The 20,816-nt window shown below is 37.0% G+C and overlaps 1 protein-coding gene across 1 annotated transcript in view; it reads right to left on the bottom strand.

The window, feature by feature from the left end:
* The window catches only part of LOC142324243 (uncharacterized), a 54,670-nt gene extending 34,182 nt beyond the window's left edge, over nucleotides 1–20,488 (bottom strand). The window contains exons 1-2 of the mRNA XM_075365101.1: nucleotides 20,220–20,488; nucleotides 13,464–13,697 (exon numbers count right to left, since the gene is read on the bottom strand). Of these exons, the coding sequence (XP_075221216.1) occupies nucleotides 13,464–13,697; nucleotides 20,220–20,488 (503 nt within the window). The remainder of the gene's footprint in view (nucleotides 1–13,463; nucleotides 13,698–20,219) is intronic.
* Between the last annotated feature and the right edge of the window lie 328 nt (nucleotides 20,489–20,816).

The following is a 20,816-nucleotide window of genomic DNA, read 5'->3' as shown; positions in this document are numbered from 1 at the left end:
CGCATGTGTCCATCACCACAATGAACGCAAACTGCAGGATGTACAGAAAACTTAGCCCTGTGACCAAATCTGCGGCACTTAAAACAACGTTGAACATCTAAATACTCCTTGCCCTTCGCAGTGAAGCTGCCAAAAAGTTTAGGGCTAACCTCAAATATCCCATGATAGCGGTCTGCCTCGCGCCTACCCGATTTAAATAATAATCGACATCAGACTTGAATGTAGCCTCATCCATCTCAGTATTTTGCTTCCTAATGAGAGCCATTTATTCTTCCTCAGACAGCCGTCGATCTATGTCATAAACAATCACTTTAGGACGCCTCTTGCCTTTAGGGTCGACTTTCATGTCGGACTTTCCGACTTTAAAGGAGTCAGAGAGGACCCGCACAGTTTCTTTGTCGTCAGCAATGACAATTAGACCCTTCTTCGTTTCTCTACATTACGAATTCTTAGGTTCTGCCTCTTATGTCGAAGGACGGCCTGAAATTCGTCCTTCATTTCCTTAGCTGTTTTAGTAGTTTCCTCCTCCTTTAGTTTGACGGATACAACCTCTGGCTGCTTACGGGACAGACTAGCCTCCCGCCTCCCTTTCAGAATCTCTGCATAGCGTTTACCCTGTGGAATCATGGAAGGGACCGAAACTATCTCCCTCACAACCTCTCACCTCAGGCTTAGTAGCCAATCTTTCATAGCCTTGTGCCAAGGCCTCAACAACGGGTTTTAGTTTCCTGATTTCAGGGAGGATCTTACCTAGCACGTTAACCTTAGCACCTTTTGGGTTCTCCAAACATTGAATCAAGAAGTCGTACTTCTTTTCAAACGCTCGCACTAACGGGACCGAACTTCCAACCTTCCCATTACTTTCAGAAAACTTCTCAGTCAATAATTGATCAGTACTCTTCCCAGCCTGCGAAGAACCGGAAGCATTTGCTCGCGACCCCTCAGCTCCAGAAGCGGATAAAGAGTCGTCGAGCCTAACCTTAATTGTTTTTGTAATCTCTTCACAAGGTTTAGCCCGATTAGACTTACCCTTTTTATTTCAGTTTCAGACATTTCCGAAATCATAAACACAACAAAAATAGTAACCTAAACAGTGGTAATTAATTAGCACTAAAAACAAAATAAACAAAAACAATGTTTGCTTACAAACTATCAACATAAACACATAAATACAATTGGCTAATAACAAGCACATACACCGAAGACGTTGACCAATTGCAGGCTACATACTAATAAAAATGGTTGCTATCAACAACAGCTGTTAAAAATAAAATAACAGCTAACTTAAAAATAAATAAATATCTGAAACTGAAGCAACACTAAACAATAAAAACAAACAAAATTCAACAAAACACAGTAGAAATTTTGGTTTCACCCCCGGGTGCGCAGTTCAAAGGGAGTTTAAACTACACACCAAGCTAGCCTATATAGCCTATCAGGCTATCTGCGCAAATTAATACCAAACAAGACTAGTAAAACACTCCAGAAGCCCTAAAACAAGTACAAACCATAAACCAAGTCATAGTGATCACAATTAACTAACAAACTGTAATATAACGATACTGTTACACCAAATAAATATCCAAATAGCGGAGCCTAAACACAAACTCAAGCATTCCTATTCGTGTCGCGTGTTGAACTAGAATTTGGCACTTTATCAATACCTGTATTGTGATAAGGGGCGTTATCAACAAGTTCTACTGACACTGGTGGAAGATTTGGAATCAATTTTTCACGTGGCCATTTCATCAAATAAATAAATAAATATAGTGGTCTGTATTCATGTTGTCATGGTAGTCGCCAATTTTCGAAGTGGCTTTCCAAGTTAGTAATGCGTTCGGAATAAAACCGATTTCTCCTCCGGCATGAATTACTATTAAGCGGTCACCTTTATTAATCGACACGTGAAGTCCCTCAACAATACCATCAGATCTTTTTCGAACGATGCAAACTTAAAACGTACGTTTCTTACAAATAAACAAGTTTGGCATTGCTTTGTCTGTACTTAGCCATTGTCTGCAAATATGACATTCTCTTCAGCCTGATATCGGATTTCTCAATCAAATTTTTCTGTTATTTTCAGTTTTACGCCATTTAAAACCTAAGTCTTTCAAAATAACAGCTTAAGTTGATTCATTGCCTTTAAAATCAATAGATAACTTAAGTTCTTGCCTTAGTTTTTTTTAAATAAGGTAATTCATTTTTCTTTGAATGACATTCATTAACTGTTCTTTTAACTACACCTAAATAAAAACTGTCCAGTCTATTGACAGGTTTCGAACGTCGGTTATACTTTTTCGGCGTGCTGAAAGAACACGATTAGGATGTTGATTGAAGAATCCTGTCTTTTTTTTCTCTTTTGATTTTTTGAACCTGTGTTCTTGATATTCCACAAGCAGCAGCAGTTCTTTCTTCGCATTTTTGAATGCCAATTATATGTTTGTCATCAGTTAATTTACCTACTTTTGAAGCTTCTTTTTACATAAAATCATAAACATTATTGATAACTTCACGCGCTTGACTCCTAAGTTTTTTCATAGCTACGGATTTAAATTCTGCCATAACAAGCCGGAACTAATAAGAAACGAACAGAAGTAAAACAAAAAATAGTATATTACAAAAAAATTGCGAAAAGCAATGTGTTATAAAATAATATGACCGCACAAAAACGCTATCTGAATACCTTTACTGAACACGATATAAACTGGACTAAAGTTTTTTCTTTATGCAGACGTTGTGTACTACGAATGACGGATATAAATATAATCGTGACGAAAGACATCATTTCTAACTCCATGTATACATTTTTATGGCTTGTCATAATACCAATCATAGCATTAGTCATCGGTTAATTAATTATTATTTACAAGATTGAGTCATTAAGCATTTTTATACATGTAATTAAAGAATTATTCATGTGGAAAGAATTGAACACACAACATAAATGTATTGTTTGGGCGCCCGCATCGTTTATAAGTCGAAAAGTAAAATAAAAATAATAATTACACGCAAACATTTTGGAAAACAATAATATAATGAGATGTCCGCACGTGAAATCACAAGCTCGTAGATTCGCTGGGGCAACTTAGTTTGTAGGTCACCTTATACAAACAATTCACTCCAAAATGGTGAAGAAATTCCACAAGATAATAACCTATGGGAGTCTTACTAGGGGAACTGGTTACCATCGTTTTCTTCACTGACCTAAATAACATGCACATCAGTAAGTCCACATAATTGAACTTTTGGATAAAATTATGAATCTAGTATCGCATAAGAAAATTATTTAAAAATTTTCTCAATATTTTTACGGTTATATAAAGTAAACCAACAAATAAAAATCCAAAGAAATTCTATATTGTGAATATTATCAATACTAACACTAATGTGTATTCTATCAAATCTAAGCATGGAATTTCGATTTTTTTTAAATTTTGATTTGTCCACTTAAAAAAAATCCTGGATCAAAGATAAATGACCAAATCAACGCAATAAAACTTACCTTTGAAAAACCATAATAGTAGAATATAATACTGTCTAACATGCTAACTCTAGTTGATATTAATTAATGTCAAAAATTATTTGGTGTTTGTGACAAGTAATACTAAATGTCATTGGTAGGCTGATGTAAAGTAAAAGTTTACAAGAAGCTATAAGTCATATGTACCCATTATATTTCTTTCCATTATAAAAAATAATAATCTGTTTTTATATAGTTATGTCAGTCATTCTTTGTAATTACTGTTGTCTACCTCTCAAGACTCTTTTATTGAAACTCTTTTACTCTAAAAGGTCATTTTTGTTATTACTATCATTTTTAATTCATCATTTTTTAATTGCTAACAAATATTATATCATTATAAGAGAAAATATAGCCTATGTGATTACTTACAGATTTTAGAAGAAAACTGCGTTTAAAAAACTGTAACCGACATCAATAATATTATCCAACATAAATTTTAGTGATGTAGATTTAATTATAACATATATCCACGTTGTCTTATGTTTAATTAATATATTGTTATATTTCATACTGTTCAATAAAGCAGTTTTATGAAACAATGTTTTCTTTTAGAACTAAACAGAACATTTTTATATAAAAAAAAAAAAACATTCAGAGAATTAAATGTTGCCTCTGAAAATGATTTCTAAGAAATGGGAACTGCAATGTACATATTAAAACTCTACTTCAAAATTAATCCGTGCATTTAATTATTATTAGTGACTATGTTTGGAACTCACAAAAGCAAAAATGTTCAGTCGCATACTCAAATTAATTACTTTTTATCCCAGGATTAAAAATCTAATTTCTCTTTATTTACCGAATCATCACCAAAGGAGAAATTTTAAAAACTTACTGAAAATCTTATGACTAATCGGTGCAAAAGGAACAAGAATTTTTTTTCTTGAGGCCGAACGGACCGGATCGGCAATTAAGCTTTCTCATCCTCGGGGGGTGCCGTTGAGCTCAGGGTATCAGAAGTCCCCGTGGATCATCACCATGGCCCATCCGCACAAGAGCAGATGAACCGCAGCTCTTCAAAGGGCTGTCCATCCCCCCTCGTTTACCGGTCTGCTCTTCACCTAGGTTAGCGGAGACAGTTCTTGATGACTAGATCTTCTCATGGTCTTTCTACAATCCTCGCCTCAGCCTCCTTGATACGAATAATGCTGCAGACTACGGTGGAGATTGAGTCCCAGGATCTCTCGTCCCGCAACATCATCGGCATGATATTATCTGGTGTTAATGCGTCAAGATGGCGTGGGGTATTCCTTTGTACCTCCTATCTCAAGCAGTGAAAGACCGTGTGTTCTGCGTCGTCTCGATCCCCGCAGTTCACTCATGAGGTGTCATCGATCCTTCTGCATTGGAACAAGTAACTCCGAAAAGAGCCGTGTCCTGTCAGGTACTGAGTGAGCCCGTAGCCGAGCTCACCGAATCCCCTAAGGATCCACGGCCTGACCTCCTAATCAACCGACGAGTCCACGCACCAGTTGGTGATGCATTTCAACGCTCTTGCCATCGTTCCAGAAGAAGATCATATGCTTCCTTCCTTTGATACTCTAGTATGTCTCACACCGTTGTTTTGCAATCAGTTCGATGGGTGGTGTGCCCGCCAAAACGAAGACTGCCTGCAGAGACTGTCCTATACGCCGAACAGACTCGTAGCGCCATGCGTCTCTGAACTCTTTGTAACCCACGTCTGTTCCTCGCCGTATTCATGGCTTTCTGCAGATGGGGATCCCATAGAGGAGGATTGAAGCGATGACATGAGAATAAATCTTACGCTTTGAGGATTTAGGCCCTCCAATATTGGCGAGCAACCTACTCACGGCTCGGGCGGTCCTCTCCGCCTGCATTGTGACTTGACCGAAGTGCGCAGTGAATGAACGACGCCGGTCAAGCCAGAAGCCCAGGTACTTCACCTCGTTCTCAGAAACTACAACGTATTCGTTGATCATAAAACGGATAGGCGCCAGCCACCTTCTACCAGTCATCACAACCGCACTGATTTTCAGGAGGGCTAAAACCAGACCCTGTCCTGATAGGCAATGGTCGACCAAGACAATTGATCGGTTTGCCTTTGTGACTATTTCCGCCTCGTCCCTGGCGACGACAACAAAAGCTATGGCGGATACTGTAGGCTAAGTACCCCGTCATAGACAAGGTTCCGCAGGGTAGCTCTAACCACCGAACCCTGTGGAACTCCGCACTGCACATCGAACGGAATTTTCTGTTCACCTAGCTCGTATATGACCTTTCTGTCTTGTAGGTATCTCTCTAATATCCTACGGAGGTAGGGGGATATGCCTTTCTTAAGCGCACCGAAGATAGCCGCTCAGGTCACAGAATTAAAAGTATTCTGGACGTCCAGGAGGATCACTACAGGGATCCTCCTGGTCCGCCAGGTACTATTAGGCGTCTGCTCTGCCAGGCGCATAACGTGATTAGCTGCGTCGATCGTAAAACGGCCTGTTCTAAAACCATACTTCCTGTCATTTAGACCACCGCCTTCTTCCAACTCTGATTGTAGTCATTTGATAAGAATCTTTTCAAAAACCTTAGAGAAGCTGTTAAGCAAACACAGCGGTTTGTAGGCTGTAGGATCCTCAACGTCACCTGGTTTCTTGACAAAAACCAATCTGGAATGCTTCCACTCCTGGAATATGAAGTCATGTGTTAACATGTAGTTCATAACCTCCAACACTGGAATGGGGGCAACCCTAACAATAATTCTGACCGCCTCGACCGGGATCCCATCTGGACCCGGACTCTTATGGGGCTTCAAACCTAGCGCCGCAGACGTTAACTCGTCGTGTAGTTCAAAGTGGGGTAACTTATCAGCCACGATCTCCTCGCGATGGAGGTCAGCCGCTCTCGGGAACAAGGTTGTAACGAGTTCCTTAACCTGAGTTGTAGTAAGCGTCGGAAGACGGCGTCCACAACTCCCCATTACAATTTTGAAATCATTTCCCCACTGGTCGCAGTCTAACTCATCGCAGACCGTCCTCCATGAGACCATCTTGAATGTCTGCCCGATACTGCACCCACCCGATGCACATCCGCTTTTCTGTCAACGTTCTGGCGGCTCGCAGGGACATAATTGCCGTGGCCTTTTGGATGGAACCGAAAGCCGGACGCCGGAAGGTCAACCTAAATACTTCTCCGGCACCCAAGACAGCCATGATGTTGTTCATCTGTTGTGACATCTATATCTCTGAGGTGCAACTCTGTACGCCTGTCGGCGTTCTCAGGCTAACTTGTAAAACCTCCGCCTTCGTTAATAGAACTTGTTTGAAAGATTCGGCAGCCTTCACGTTCTTGATACGAACCTGTGCCTCCTCGTTATTCCCTCGTCTGACCGATAGCACGTCCGCCACCTCGCTAGCTAGAATATGATCCTTCATTGACCGCAGAAGATCGCCATAAGACCTACCGGGGGCTTTCACCATCATTGTTTTGGTGTCTTGTTGCGGCGACCTAGCAGAGTCAATGCCCCTATATCCTGGTGTCAGACCTTCTTTCTTCAATAGGGCACTCTTACCGGACCACTCCTACCCCTGGTGGGATAAGCCAGGAGCCTCCTTGCGGAGTGTTCCGTTCTGTCTCCGGACAGTTGGAATACAGGGTCATCTGACTCTCAGAGAGCCAATCGGAGAGCATGTAGGAGGTCGATCATGATAGCGCCGCCGTCCCACTTCGTGTTGTAGAAGGCTGTATATATAGCTCCACTGACCAGTGAGGCCTCTTCTCCGGAAATGATGGAAAATGATTCTCCGGAAATGACGCCCTCTACTCTTTCTCTGACCACCTGGCTCCTTCTAGACTTGTCCTCCCGGTAGGGAGGAGACCAGGCAACTACGTATGCTCTGTGTAACATGACCGAACAGTCCCACCAGGTCGACTATGCAGACCACATTGTCCATGCCCGACGGGGTTCCTCCATGACCTTGGTCGTTAATAAAAGATCCGCAGACCAGCGACGAGCTACCAGATCCACCAGCTCCTCGTCCGTCACACCCTTATTTAATTTATCGCTCAGGTCCTCCTCCCAGCGAATCTCCATCTGCGTCGCCTTGGAGATCTTCTCCATCGGTGGCGACATCTCACTTAGTTCCCTAAAGTCGTCAGCTAGTAAAGTGAGTTCCTTACTGATGACCTTTACCTCCCGTTTCGTACTCCGTTCTACACTTCTAGAGATTCCCTGCCAGTTCCTCGAGTCTAGTCACGAGAGCCATAAGTTCGGGAAATGAGCACTCCTCCTCATCAGAAGAGACCACTCTAAGGCGCTTCAACTAGGGGGCAGCCTTCTGCTCTACAGGTGCGGCTGCAGATGTACCCGCCGTCTGTGTAGGCATAACCTCTGGAATTTGCATATCTCGGACGGGATGGTCACTCCTGACCGGAGATTGATCAAGATTCTTGCCGGGCTTGAAGGGATTCTTTTCCATTCCACGTCTATAATAGAAGCTTTAACCGCAAACAAACACAGGATCCTTGTTGGAGATCCAAAAACGCATATAAATTTTGACACCCCACATGGCTTGTTTAGGGGTGTCAGGGGGCCCGGGGCGTTTGGGGTCGGAAAAATGTATCTCCCAGATCCGGGAATACAATCAATGGTAATATACACATCCAGTAGTCACGCTAGTTGTGTGAGTCTTTCGTAAATAATGTTGGATAGCGGTTTCATTATGGGTTTGGTTTTATGTTGTTCTTCTGAATACACGAGGTCTGTAAATAAAGTAATGAGACTGGTTCAGTAAAACGTTTTATTTACAATCCAAGTATACATGGGCTCCATCACCTTCGAAATAGTTCCCTTGGGAAGTCATGCAACGCTTCAAATGGTTTTCCCACTCTTCATTGCAGCGTTGGAACTCAGAAACCGGAATATCCTTCAGATGGTTGGTTAGATTTTTTTTTAATGATTTCTACTGTTCCAAAATTGTGTCCTTTGAGTTTATTTTTACGTAGGAAGAGGAAAAAGTTGCAGGGACTCAAGTCAGCTGAATAAGGTGGTTGAGGAACTACAGGAATGTTTTTCTTTGCCAAAACCTCATTAATTAAGATTGCAGTGTGACAGGGTGCAATGTCAAGATGCAGCATCCAGTTGTCCTTGATGGCTGGTCTCACGCGAGCAACTCTTTTCCGCAGTCTCTAAAGAATTTCTTTAAACATATTGATTTACAGTCTGTCTTGTATGCAAAAACTCCTTATGGACAATCCCATTACTACCGAAGAAACAAATTAGCATAGTATTGATGTGCTTATTTTTGCTTTTTTAGGACGTGGTGAGTTTGAAGTGTGCCACTTCTTGTTCTGATGTTTTGTTTCTGGGTCGTACTCAAATATCCAAGATTCATCACCAGTAATAATATTTTTTAGAAAATCAGGATTAGTTTCAATTCACCCTAGAAGATCGCGGCACACTTCCACCTATTATTTTTCTGTTCAACAGTGAGGTTTTTTGGGATCAATTTTGCACAAACGTTTTTCATATCCAATTCGTTTGTCAAAATTTGATGGACTGTGGTACGGTTCAAATTCAATTGTTCTGCAATCATTTTGACAGTTAATCGCCGGTCGTACCGTATCAAGTCGCTGATTCGCTTAACAGTGTCGTTACTTTTTGACGTTAACGGTCTTCCAGAGCGAGGATCGTCAGCAACTGATTCCCGGCCATCTGAAATTGCTTTAAACCACCTAAAAACCTGGGCTCGCAACAGAGCGTCATCTCCATACGCCTTTTCAATTTTTAAAAAGTTTCAGTAGCATTCTCATCAAGTTTAACACAAAACTTGATTGCACAATATTGCTCATAATTAGTTTCGAATTAATTTCACAAAAACTTATCTCACAAAAAGTTTATTTACGTCTCATGTGGCAACAATAGACTAAAAATATTAATACCTAATATAAATCAGTTGTTCATATAACCATATATTTAGTAGTAACATTACAGTGTTGCCACCTTGGCTGCCAAAAAATACTAGTCTCATTATTTTTTTTACTGACCTCTCTCTCTCTCTCTCTCACTCTCTCTCTCTCTCTCTCTCTCTCTCTCTCTATATATATATATATATATATATATATATATATATATATATATATATGCATTTAAAGTATTGTTCATGAACTTATGCTTTAATGTAAGTTTATGACTTGAAGTATTGTTGTTTTTAGAACAATTGTAGTTCACGGTCAGCCGTGGGAAAAGGAAATTAAATGTTTACATTTTTGCATTTGATATCGCTTATTGTTTAATATTTACATTTATATTTATTTTTATCATTAACACGTATAGGTCATTTTTTTTTTAATACGTATGTATTTTTAAATCAGTTGATAGATTTCGACAATTAATTGTGATTAATTCATACAGAAAGCTTTTCTTTTACATTTGAGCCTCCTTAATCGATATTTTTATACTTTTTTCAGAACCAGAGATTGACTGAAATGATCAATAAACAAAAAATATTCAAAAATTATACAGATGTTCGGACAAACTACCAAACTTTGAATTCCTAAAGGAACCAATTTAATAGATAATGATCACTGGCACTCGCAAAATATTATTCATCGTTAATTTCATGACTGTATGATTTCGCAGACCTCGCAGCCAGTTTATCGAGTATACTATTCTTTAAATATTGTTTAATCCATTTATACCGTATATTTAGTTTGTTTTTAATTTATTTTTACTCGAAATGAGTTTAGCCACCAGAAGCGTTTATAAAAAAGAAAAGCCAATTAGAGTGAGGAATGGTTAACTGCAGGCTAATATGTATGATTATCTCTTAAAAACGAATCCTTAGGACAGTATTAATTCTATAGTTGAGGAAACCAGTGTGGCAATTAAATCTAGCCGGGCTACTGTGTTTAGAATTCTAAACGAGCGAAAAAGCAACAGAGTACTAACGACGCGAAAAACAAGGAAAAGAATTGTTCATAAAACTAGCCGTAAAGTTAAATACAATTACTTTGTAATGAGCGCTATAAGATGAACATTTCACAATTATTTTATGGGAAACCAACCTCCAACCATTTCACAGGCTCTAGCAGTAGAAACTAATGATAGTAATCTATCTTCCTAACTTCACTTTAAGGACTTTCTATCAATTAGTGAAAGATATTGGATTTATTTTCGGAACATCTGTGATGATTGAACACAATGATGTAATTTGCTGGCGGCATTCGTATTTAACAGACATTATAAAATATAGCGAAGAGGGAAGAAGAATAGTATATTTGGATGAAGCTTGGGTTCACGTAAGTAAAACTTGCAATAAAGTATGGCAAGATATCACGATTAGAACACCGAAAGATGGGTTTTTAGCAAGATTATCTACTGGACTGAAAACTGTTTCCAAAGTATCTCGATTTGTTGTAGCCCAACCGAAAAAGAAGAAGGATTTTTTTGAAGACGGCGATTTAGTTTTCCTGGCCAAAAAGTACTATTATGACGAAATGCAGAGCTCATGTTTTGAAAATTGGATGACAAAACATTATGGCAATAGTTCTCGAAGAAAGAGTTATTGTAACGGATAACACCCCATATCACTCAAGGAAGAAAGAAAAGATTCCCACTACTGCTTTAAAGAAGGATTACATTAAGGAGCGGCTTACAAGAAAAGGAATCGGTTATCCAGAAGACTTTTTGAAAAAAGAACTTCTTATTTAAGTAAACAAAGTTAAACATAAATTTCACACTCATGCCCTGACGAAATGGCTAAGGAGAGAAAAATGATCGTTCTTAATTTACCACCGTACCACTGCGAATTTAATCCTGTTGAGCTCATATGAATCAGATTACAGGGTTTGTGATTAAATATAACAATGCATTTAAACTGGAGGGTGTACGAGCAGTAATAAAAAGGCATTTGCTACAGTAATTGTTTCACAACGGAAAAATTACTACGATCATGTGAAAAAAAGTAGTAACTGAAATGTGGCAAGCAGACAACCTGCAAAACGATATAGAAACGTTAAAATTCGTCTGAATGACGAAGAGTCTGAAGATCATGACGATGGCAATGATGAGCGCTCAGGCATTATGCCATTACAATAAAAATTTAGTGGACAGTAAATATTTAGGATAATTTGTGTAACATTTTTACTAAATGATTATTCCGTAAATGTATAAAAGTGCGTATAATGCTTGTGTGCTAATACAAATGCGCGAAAACTGAAAAAAAAAAATTCAATGTTTTGCGTTAATACAGCCCCTCGGAAGGGTTTTTTTTGAAAATTAAATAATCTAAATGTAAAGGAAAAAATAATCAGGTAAGTCAGCACTAGGTGAAACTGTATGTCTCTATTAGTCTTAGTTTGCACAAATTATTTGGCAATATTTCTGATATTTTATCACATAACTGAAATTGGTTAACCGTTTGAAAATTACCATTTATTATGTGTTTTAAAAAACATGTTGAAATTATATCGATAACGTAGGCGGTAGTGTGATGAACTGCCGGTAACTGAACAGAATGTTTTTATTGTGAATAGTACCTATAAACTCCCGTAAGAAAGTCACAGTGAATGCTACTCCGTAGTCTCAACTAAACGTGTCATCGAGTATAAAATACAATATTAGCAATTTAAAAAAAAATAAAAATACACTGAAAGTTCATTCTCTTTATTTATAAAATTTTATCATTATCATTTAAAATTTAAAAAAATTAACATAGCCATTGCTGAAGTAAGTAGTATTATAACACAACACACCTTCTCATCTTCCCACAATTGTCATAGGATAAACTTGTATATTAAATAATTTAAAAAAACAAACTGAAAACCCCTACGATTATAGTTGTTTTTTTTTTGTTTTTTTTTTGTATTACAAGCAAAATATTTGAAAGTGCTACATGATTCTAAATTAAAAAATAATACAGAAATGTGATGTGTGTTAGGTTAATATTTACGAGTATTAAACGATTAAGATATTTTAATTAGTTTATTCTTCAGCTAAATTTCTTATTACTATTTTTATTTTTAAAAACATAAATAATAAAATGTATTTATGTTGTCCATAACGATAAGGTTGTAAGCGACTTTGTATCGGTTACAATCATGCCAGAAAACGATAGAGATATTACATCCTCAGAAGTAATATGCATTTCAAACAAAGCTTATTAGGGAAGATAAAAAATGAAGTGGTCGCTCATTGTCTTTTTCAGTGAGCCAAATATAGTGCTGCATATCACCATACAAACCTTACCAAAACTGAAATGCAGGTGCTGTATCATCTTTGCTCTATTCACCAAACGAAGTGACAACAATTTACAACTTTTAGAGATATCCAACGCTGACTGGTGCCTCATACCTCAAATGCTTTACATGAGCCGCAGCCATAAGGAAGATTGCGACAGAAAGTGTAAAGCAATAGATTATCTTTTTCGGTAGTGAAACTGCACATTAATTACATTGTTTCAAATTAAAGGAAAAATTGTCAAAATAATATAATGTGCAATTACAAAATTAAATGGTATTGAAGGTATTTCAAAGTAAATATGATACATACAATAATTTTATTGTTTTTTTTTTGTTATTTTAGTAATAATTTTGTTGCAGTAATTATTCTAAAACCTAATGTTTAATATTTTATAACTGCATAAAATTTACGTATGCAATTTTACATACAAAAATGAAAAAATAAGCAAATTTTGCAACGAAAGTTATCATATCAACATATATATATATATATCAAACATATATATCAACATATTTTTTCGATGGAACTCCCTGAGACACTGTATTTTTTTTTGGTAAAATTATCAATATTTCAGATTTGCGGTTTACTGTCCTACTCAAATTCACTTCCATCTTTTCATCTCATTAAAATATGTTAAAACACAAAATTAAAACTTCATTTAATAATAAGTTTTAATATTCTTAATAACTGTCTTTTAAAACTCAGTTTCATAATAATATTAAAAGTAATAAGCCATTAAAACCTTACCAGTGGGAATATATACCACGAATGGCCGTATGAGTTGAATCCCAGCAATCAGGGTTCTCATAACGACATTGTTTACCGCCACAAAATATTGAACACTGAATAATATTTGGAGCACGTCTGCGTATGTTATCAGATAAAAGGCTGTAGTTTGATTCAACAAATACTATTTCTTTTTTAAGTGATTTATTATTGGTGCTTTCGAAATTTCTATGTGTTTTTTCACCGTGGGTCATCCTAACAAAAAATAAAATATTAAATTTAATTAATAAAAATGATTATCGGTTTAATAAATTTTTTTACATACAGGTATATAATTAAAATATAAATTACATTCATCAGAACTATTTTTAAATTATTTATATTAATAATAAAACAGAAATTACAGTTTTATTTATGATTAATTTTCTTATAACAGCACTGCATTCCGATAAGTTTTACACGATCAACATCGTTTACAAACATGCAAACAATTATATACAAATTAAACACTAAATTGAGTACTTATGGTATTTAATAGTCCAAATTTGGAAGACAAACAAATTAAATTTAGAATATGAAAGGCAAACTAGTTTGAAAGATTGTTACAACATGCGATTCGATCGATATAAAATTTTAAATTCCAGCACTTATACTGCATAATCAGAATTATACAGAATAGGTAAAAAGTCACTCCTTAATTTGAAAGTAATTTTTCACGATAAATACGAGCACCGGTACACAATTTAATATCAGACTATGTTGTCGCGTATTATGAAGCAATTGCCATTAATTTTCGTGAAGTTACAACTCGATGCGTCCTCGAGCATTTTTCATACATTTTCTTAAACAGATAGGTGTATTCTCTTCATCCATTGATAAGGACCGTGCAGGAACACTTGATGAAATCTGGTTTTCTTCATCGAGAATCTGAGATTAGGTTCGTCATTTTTCTCGGTCCATCTGTATAAAAAGTAATTACAAGGAGTTCAGTCTGGACTGCGGACAGGCCATTCTCTAGGCTCCCGATGGCCTACTCAGGAAAGCGCTCATTGCACCGACCTCTAATTGTCAAAACAAAATGTATGGAGGGGACACTATCTTACATAAATATCAGTTTAAGTGCCTATGTCTCATCCAGAAATTTCAGGCCATACAAAATACTGCAACATTTTTAAGTAACATTCACGGCGTCTTGTATGGAGTAGGTCCAATAATACAAGAACATATTGCAATACACTATCATTTTCAGCTTTTTCTGCATTCTTTCAACTCTGTTTGGGAATCAAAATCATTTGTAATGACTGTAATCGAAATTAACAACGCCCCCCGACAAGAAGCTGTTCTCAAACAGCTCTACATAATTATCATGCCGTTGGAACAACATTTCATATTCTAAAAAAAATCTGTCACAGTCTTCCTGAAAAACCTCTTCTTGAAATAGCATACGGTTACTGTGACAAGCAACGGTACACATTAGACTTTAATTTATATAACGCTCATGGTAATATAGATATATTTACAATTTCAAAAATTTACGTATTTAAAAATAGGAAGTTACTTTACGCTCACTCTTATATCTACTAAAATTACTTCATAGTTTTGTTAACTAACTTCTCAGTGTTTGTCCATTACACAGTATCATTTTATCCTGCTGCTAAAATAAGTAGTAGAAAAATAAAAATTTTTAAAGACATTAGTTAAAATCATTTTATATTAAATAACAGTAAAAAGGATACAAAAATACACACCAAATAATTAGCTTAACTGTCATCATGATATAGAAAATCATCAGTTTTTTTTTATAAAATATTATTAATTTATTATATACACACATTCTTTGTTGAAATTAGAAAAACAATAAAAAATATAACAATGTTGTAAGTTACATTTCAGTTCTTCATAACCGAATATGATGGAAATGAAATTAGTTTTATTAACATATATAAATATTAAATTGATCTATTTAAGTTTATTTGTAACATAAAAAAGACTCATCTTGAAAACTCTTTTCTGTTATTTAAAATATATTTTCGGAACCAAAAAAAATAAATAATAGTCTTTCTTAGATATGTATTTTTGTACAGGTACAAAAAATACTATAGTATTTTATAAAAAAAATTGAAAATTAGGTTTAAAATTAATCCACCGTTAGTATATATATATATATATATATATATATATATATACACACACACACACTAACTGGCCCATCTAGCCAGAAACTTGGAACCTCGGAGCTCAGGTCAGCACAGGCGAATCCCGGAACCAACTCAGGGACTCCTCGAGGCCAAGGGGCCTGCCCCATGACCGCCGAATTTGCTTCGCTCGCCATTCGCGATTTGCCAGGGGGACCGGCGCCCTCGACACCCGCAGAGCTTGCTTCGGTTGCCACATTCCCATCTACCCAGAGGGTTCCATCCCTTGGACCCCCGCACTGTACGTTATTTTCATAGTTGTGATAATAATCTGATAAATAATAATTATAGTATTCAGACTTCATAGAAACCTGAAAAAGAAACTAAATTATAAAAAAAAATAATAGTAACTATGGTAACTAAAGTATACACACCTTTGACGACGAAAAATTCATAATTTATTTCTTTACTATGGTGGCAGAAATATAATAATGAAGTAAAAAAAAATAATCTCTTTTTCCTTAATGAATATCTTAAATTCACAACTTCACCCTCCTTAGAAATAATTAATATTTTTAACATCTTAACCTTTAAGGGAGTTAGGGCCTCGGTCGATGGCTTAAAACCTTCTCTGGGATAACAAAAATGTATCCTGCAAATTTGAAAGTAATCGATCGGTTTGTTTTCACGTGATGCGATAACAAACAAACAGACAAACTTTATACATATATTTCCGAATAATCGTGATCTGTTAGATACAGAGTGTACCTGATGCACGCAAAAGTTAACCTTCAACCTATTTACAAATACCCCGTTTGAATCTTGAAAATCGGACGATTGTTTGCCATGATAAAAATAATATAAAATTGTCGTGATAAAAACAAAATAAAATTAAAATAGAAGAAAATAAAATAAAATCAGCGATAAAAATAAAATTGTCGGTAAGGGAGCACTAAGAGCTAGAGTCTTCTTATCACTGAAATTTTCAGTGATAAGGTTCAGCGTCACTTTTAGTACAACAATCGGTCTCATCGCACGTCCTAAAGAAAATCCTCGGTAATCACAACATGAGAGGTTTTTCTTTTCTCGTTTGCTACATACACGTTTAAAACGAGTACGTTAATTTTCCGATAAGATTTAATAATATGTTTTAACGTCGACGCGTCCAGCGTCATATTCGAAGAATAGTTTATTTTAAACGCCTTCACGTTACCGTTGTTACTGTAGAACCCAGAAAATCGCACCTCTTTACAGTCTGTAAGAGTGATAGCGTTTTTACCGCATTAAAATTCGCAATAATATTTTCGTCCGTTATCACCGAAAACCAACTTTAACACCAGGTTTTCACCGTTTTTATCGAATTTGTGTTTAGATAAATCGACAATATATACGTAACTGTTTCAGTTTAAAACACGTAGGCGACAGTCGTCAACTACAGACGCGTACGCGAACATCGTTTTCACTAAACGATCCGTAACGTTTACACCTCGAACGTTTCTCAAAGAATAAACTACTTCACTCGGTTACATCATATTTATAGACTCTCCCACCACAACCAGTCTCCCCTCCACAACTCGGAAAAATTCATCTGATAGGTATAGTGATATCCTGACAGATTTTGTATGATTTGAAGTTACAATTTGTCTATAATTTTTAAACTGTTCTGTGAATGTCTAACGTCACCTCTTCGACGTCATCTACGTCTGGTTGGCACACGATTTCAGAACTCTGATGACGATATCTCAAACCTCAGCGATGTAGAACGACATAGACCGCGGTCTGAAAGTGTATTTTTGAAAATTAAAATTTTTTTAAAGACTGATTACCGGTATGGATCTTTGTTGTGGTATTTTACACCCGAACGGTGGAATTCTACATAAAATTTGTTGTAACACAAAAGCCGTACACACTTTGCTAATTAAATATTCATTTTTTCCTTTTTTTAATTCCTGTGGTGTTCAACCGTTCACGTCGAATGCAGAAGCACAAATTAATTTCTTATCGACTAGCAACCAGACGACTCAGATGCCTGCGAGAAGTTCTGAATACGAAATAACTACCGGACCAAAAGCGGTGTAGCTAACGTTCTAAAAATAATACTATAATAATGATGTTTACTGGTATGCGGACGATCCACGACTAAGGAATTGAAGACATAAATGACCGCAGATAACTGCGTTTATACGCTGTCTGGTTTGATGATTGTAGTTTATAATCGAGTCGGGTGGAAAATAACACATCAATTCGTTCGGTGGACGCAAATTACCGAAAATGTCAAAATAGTCTCTCATCCGCCTTCGTTTTTCATAACATACCAAATGTTTCCCATGGCCAATACTGCGATCAAGATTAACTATCGCCGACTCGTTTGTCTTCGGCTTTTCGGGTAATGCATCCAGCATAAAGACTCCTCGAAGATCGGCTATATTTAGTTTTTTTTCGCGTACCACGTCAATTCTATATTCGATAGCGGTCGCACTGATATTCCCTTTATCGGAGACGACGTTGACGCCGTTTTTTTTTCTTACCGCCTACCCCCGATCCTGTCAAAGGATAAGGTTTAAGGTATAATCTCCTGCCTCCAGTATTTGCTTTTCTTTTCATCATCTCTACAAGATGTTTTATATTATTCCTTTTTGTTCGTCTTCTTCTTCTTCTTCTTCTTATTCTTCCACCACTATACCACAGCCACCACCACCGAACTTCGCTTTCAGTTTCATCGCGTTTGTAACGGCGTATGCAGCAGTCTTTTCTTCGATACTCGAGTCTTTGCCTTTCACTCGTTCCCAAGCGCGATCAGCTAATTTACAATCCGCTGCCGCTCTTTTTCCGTTATCACTGTACTGATGGTATGCAATGTCGTGTTCTTAAAAAGCAGCGACCAACTGGTTGATACCGGGATCGCCTATCTTCAAGCGCTTTCTTAATTTCGTTCCTGGTCCGCAGTATTGATAGCCTGGAATATGTAATTTTACCGGCAATAGATCGATTCCTTTGTTTATCACTTTACCGACTACCTTTTTGGCGCCTTTTAATACCTTTTCACCAATGTAAGATCCTAACGCTCATGCACTTAGAGTTTTTAACAGTCCGCCGCCTTATTTAAGACTGGTGATTCGTTTAGACTTCCTCACCTTATCCTCACGGATTCGGTTACTGATAATACTTTTGACCTCCTCACCCTTCCCATGATGGAGAAAGACTGAACGTTTTATGATTGTCCACCGACGTTCCTCGATCTATATTCGGCGATTGAGGAAAGACTGTTTGGATCCGTGATCGGAAAGGTTACTTTATTTTTAGATGGATCTATTTCTGGTACACGTACCACCAAATTCTTTGCCAGATCGTCCTTCTGCTTATTTTTATTAGGAGCAGGAGGAGTGATCGGTAAGCTTTCTTCTTTATTAGACTGTTGTTTGTTTGACACTATAGCACTGTCTAAAAATTTCATAAACGCGTCTCGATCAATTTCTTCAAAATTTGAGGCCTGTAAATATTGCATTATAAGTCTGTAAATCTAAATAAATATTCCTCAACGTAACCCTTTGTAGTTAAATCTGATAAATCTCCGGTATTCTAGCGTTGGTAATAACACTTCCTTTAACATCTACCGTTCCATAATTGTTGAATTCATGAAAACGCTTCCTTTCATATAAATTATATTCTTTTCACCAAACAAGTTGTGTAAATAATTGAGGTTATCGGCATCGGTCTTGTCGAAGGTTCACCGACGTCACAAAATCGCTTGTTTGAAAACGATAGACCGTTGTTGTCAGATGGTAAAACCGTTGCTATGTATCGATTGGTCAAATCGCTTTGCTTTACTTAAATTTTGTTTGCAAAACCGAAAGTGGTAGCATCATCGTCTTCGACGAGACTTTACTCGTTGCACAACCTTCGTTTTTTGATATTGAAAATCCCATCGGTAGTTTTGTCAAATGTATCAATAATTCGCGTGGGCGGTCGTCTATTACTGTACGCTCCACCACCACGAAACCGTCTGAACTTGTTACTCATCTTTAAACTGATAAAATGCTAACTCCACCCTCCTTTATGTATGCACCTTCTTGCAGTTCTTCTACGATCGAAACTATTTCGTTATTGTGACCAATATGACCTGCACGCCTTGAAGCCACCAATAAACGCAGTCTATCGCAAAGTTCGTTCGGATCGTCCCAGTACACGTAACCCGGTCTAACCTCATAAGCAGGTCTGATCCTGTTATTGAGCTTTCGTCGTCGTTTTGGCTTCCGAATCGCTTACGAGGAAACAGTTCTTTAATAATAGTAATGTACTTGTTAGATTTACTGGAAATTATGCTGCCGGTACTTTGACTCTTGTGCGCTTCTATATATTCTAAGAGTTTCTTATAATCGTGTAAATAGTTTTCCGTATAACTGTGGGGTTCATTAAAAAATATCAACTGATACAAGACGTCGGTTCCTTTATATCCTTTTTTATCGATAGAAATTCTATTTCCATTGAGCGCGACCTCCATTTATTCAATGATCCACCAATCATTAACGTTTTTCTCTCCGTACACGTTGTCGATTCTCATACTTTTTCCCAAACAATTAGGTTCATGTAATAATTTGCACGATAACCCGGTGACGACGGTAGGTCTATAGGTTTGACAAACTCATTTTGTGGAGTTCTAAACAGTCTTCTCATAACCGTTGGCGTAGATAGGTTACCATCTTCCTTTATATCCATCACCTCCTTTATTTCTTCCTTTTCTTTTTTAACATCACCATCACCGTAGTTTTGTTTAAACGTCATATTAAGTTTGCGTAGCTGTTCAACAATTGGCTTAAAACACTTTTCCATAACTTCATCCGTTTCCGTTATTCCTTGCGTCATGTAACGGTGTTTTCTTTTAATAAATTCTCGTATTCTATCGATTTCCATTATCAACGCCTCAGACAGCGTCCGATCGACCTCATACTTGTTCGACATCGTAGTTACGACTGACCGAAAACCGTTCGCGTTGTCACCATCTTAATTCAACCGACCTGAAGAACATTGCGTGTTTTTTGGTTCTCCGTAAGAATCGAATCACGTCTATTAATGAAATATTCATCCTAGCCGGATTGGTATCACACAATTCGCAGTAATATTGCGTCACACCCTGATCAATCAACGGTATAGATATTTTTGTGTTCGTGTCTTTAAACACCACAGATATTTTTACATTGCCTACCCATAACGGAATATCTGCGACTGTCGAGTGGTCGCG

The sequence above is a fragment of the Lycorma delicatula genome, chromosome 4 (genome assembly GCF_047948215.1).
Source record: "Lycorma delicatula isolate Av1 chromosome 4, ASM4794821v1, whole genome shotgun sequence".
Taxonomy (NCBI): Eukaryota; Metazoa; Arthropoda; class Insecta; order Hemiptera; family Fulgoridae; genus Lycorma; species Lycorma delicatula.
The sequence above is the reverse complement of the archived record's forward strand: the minus strand, read 5'-3'. Positions and strand labels throughout refer to the sequence as shown.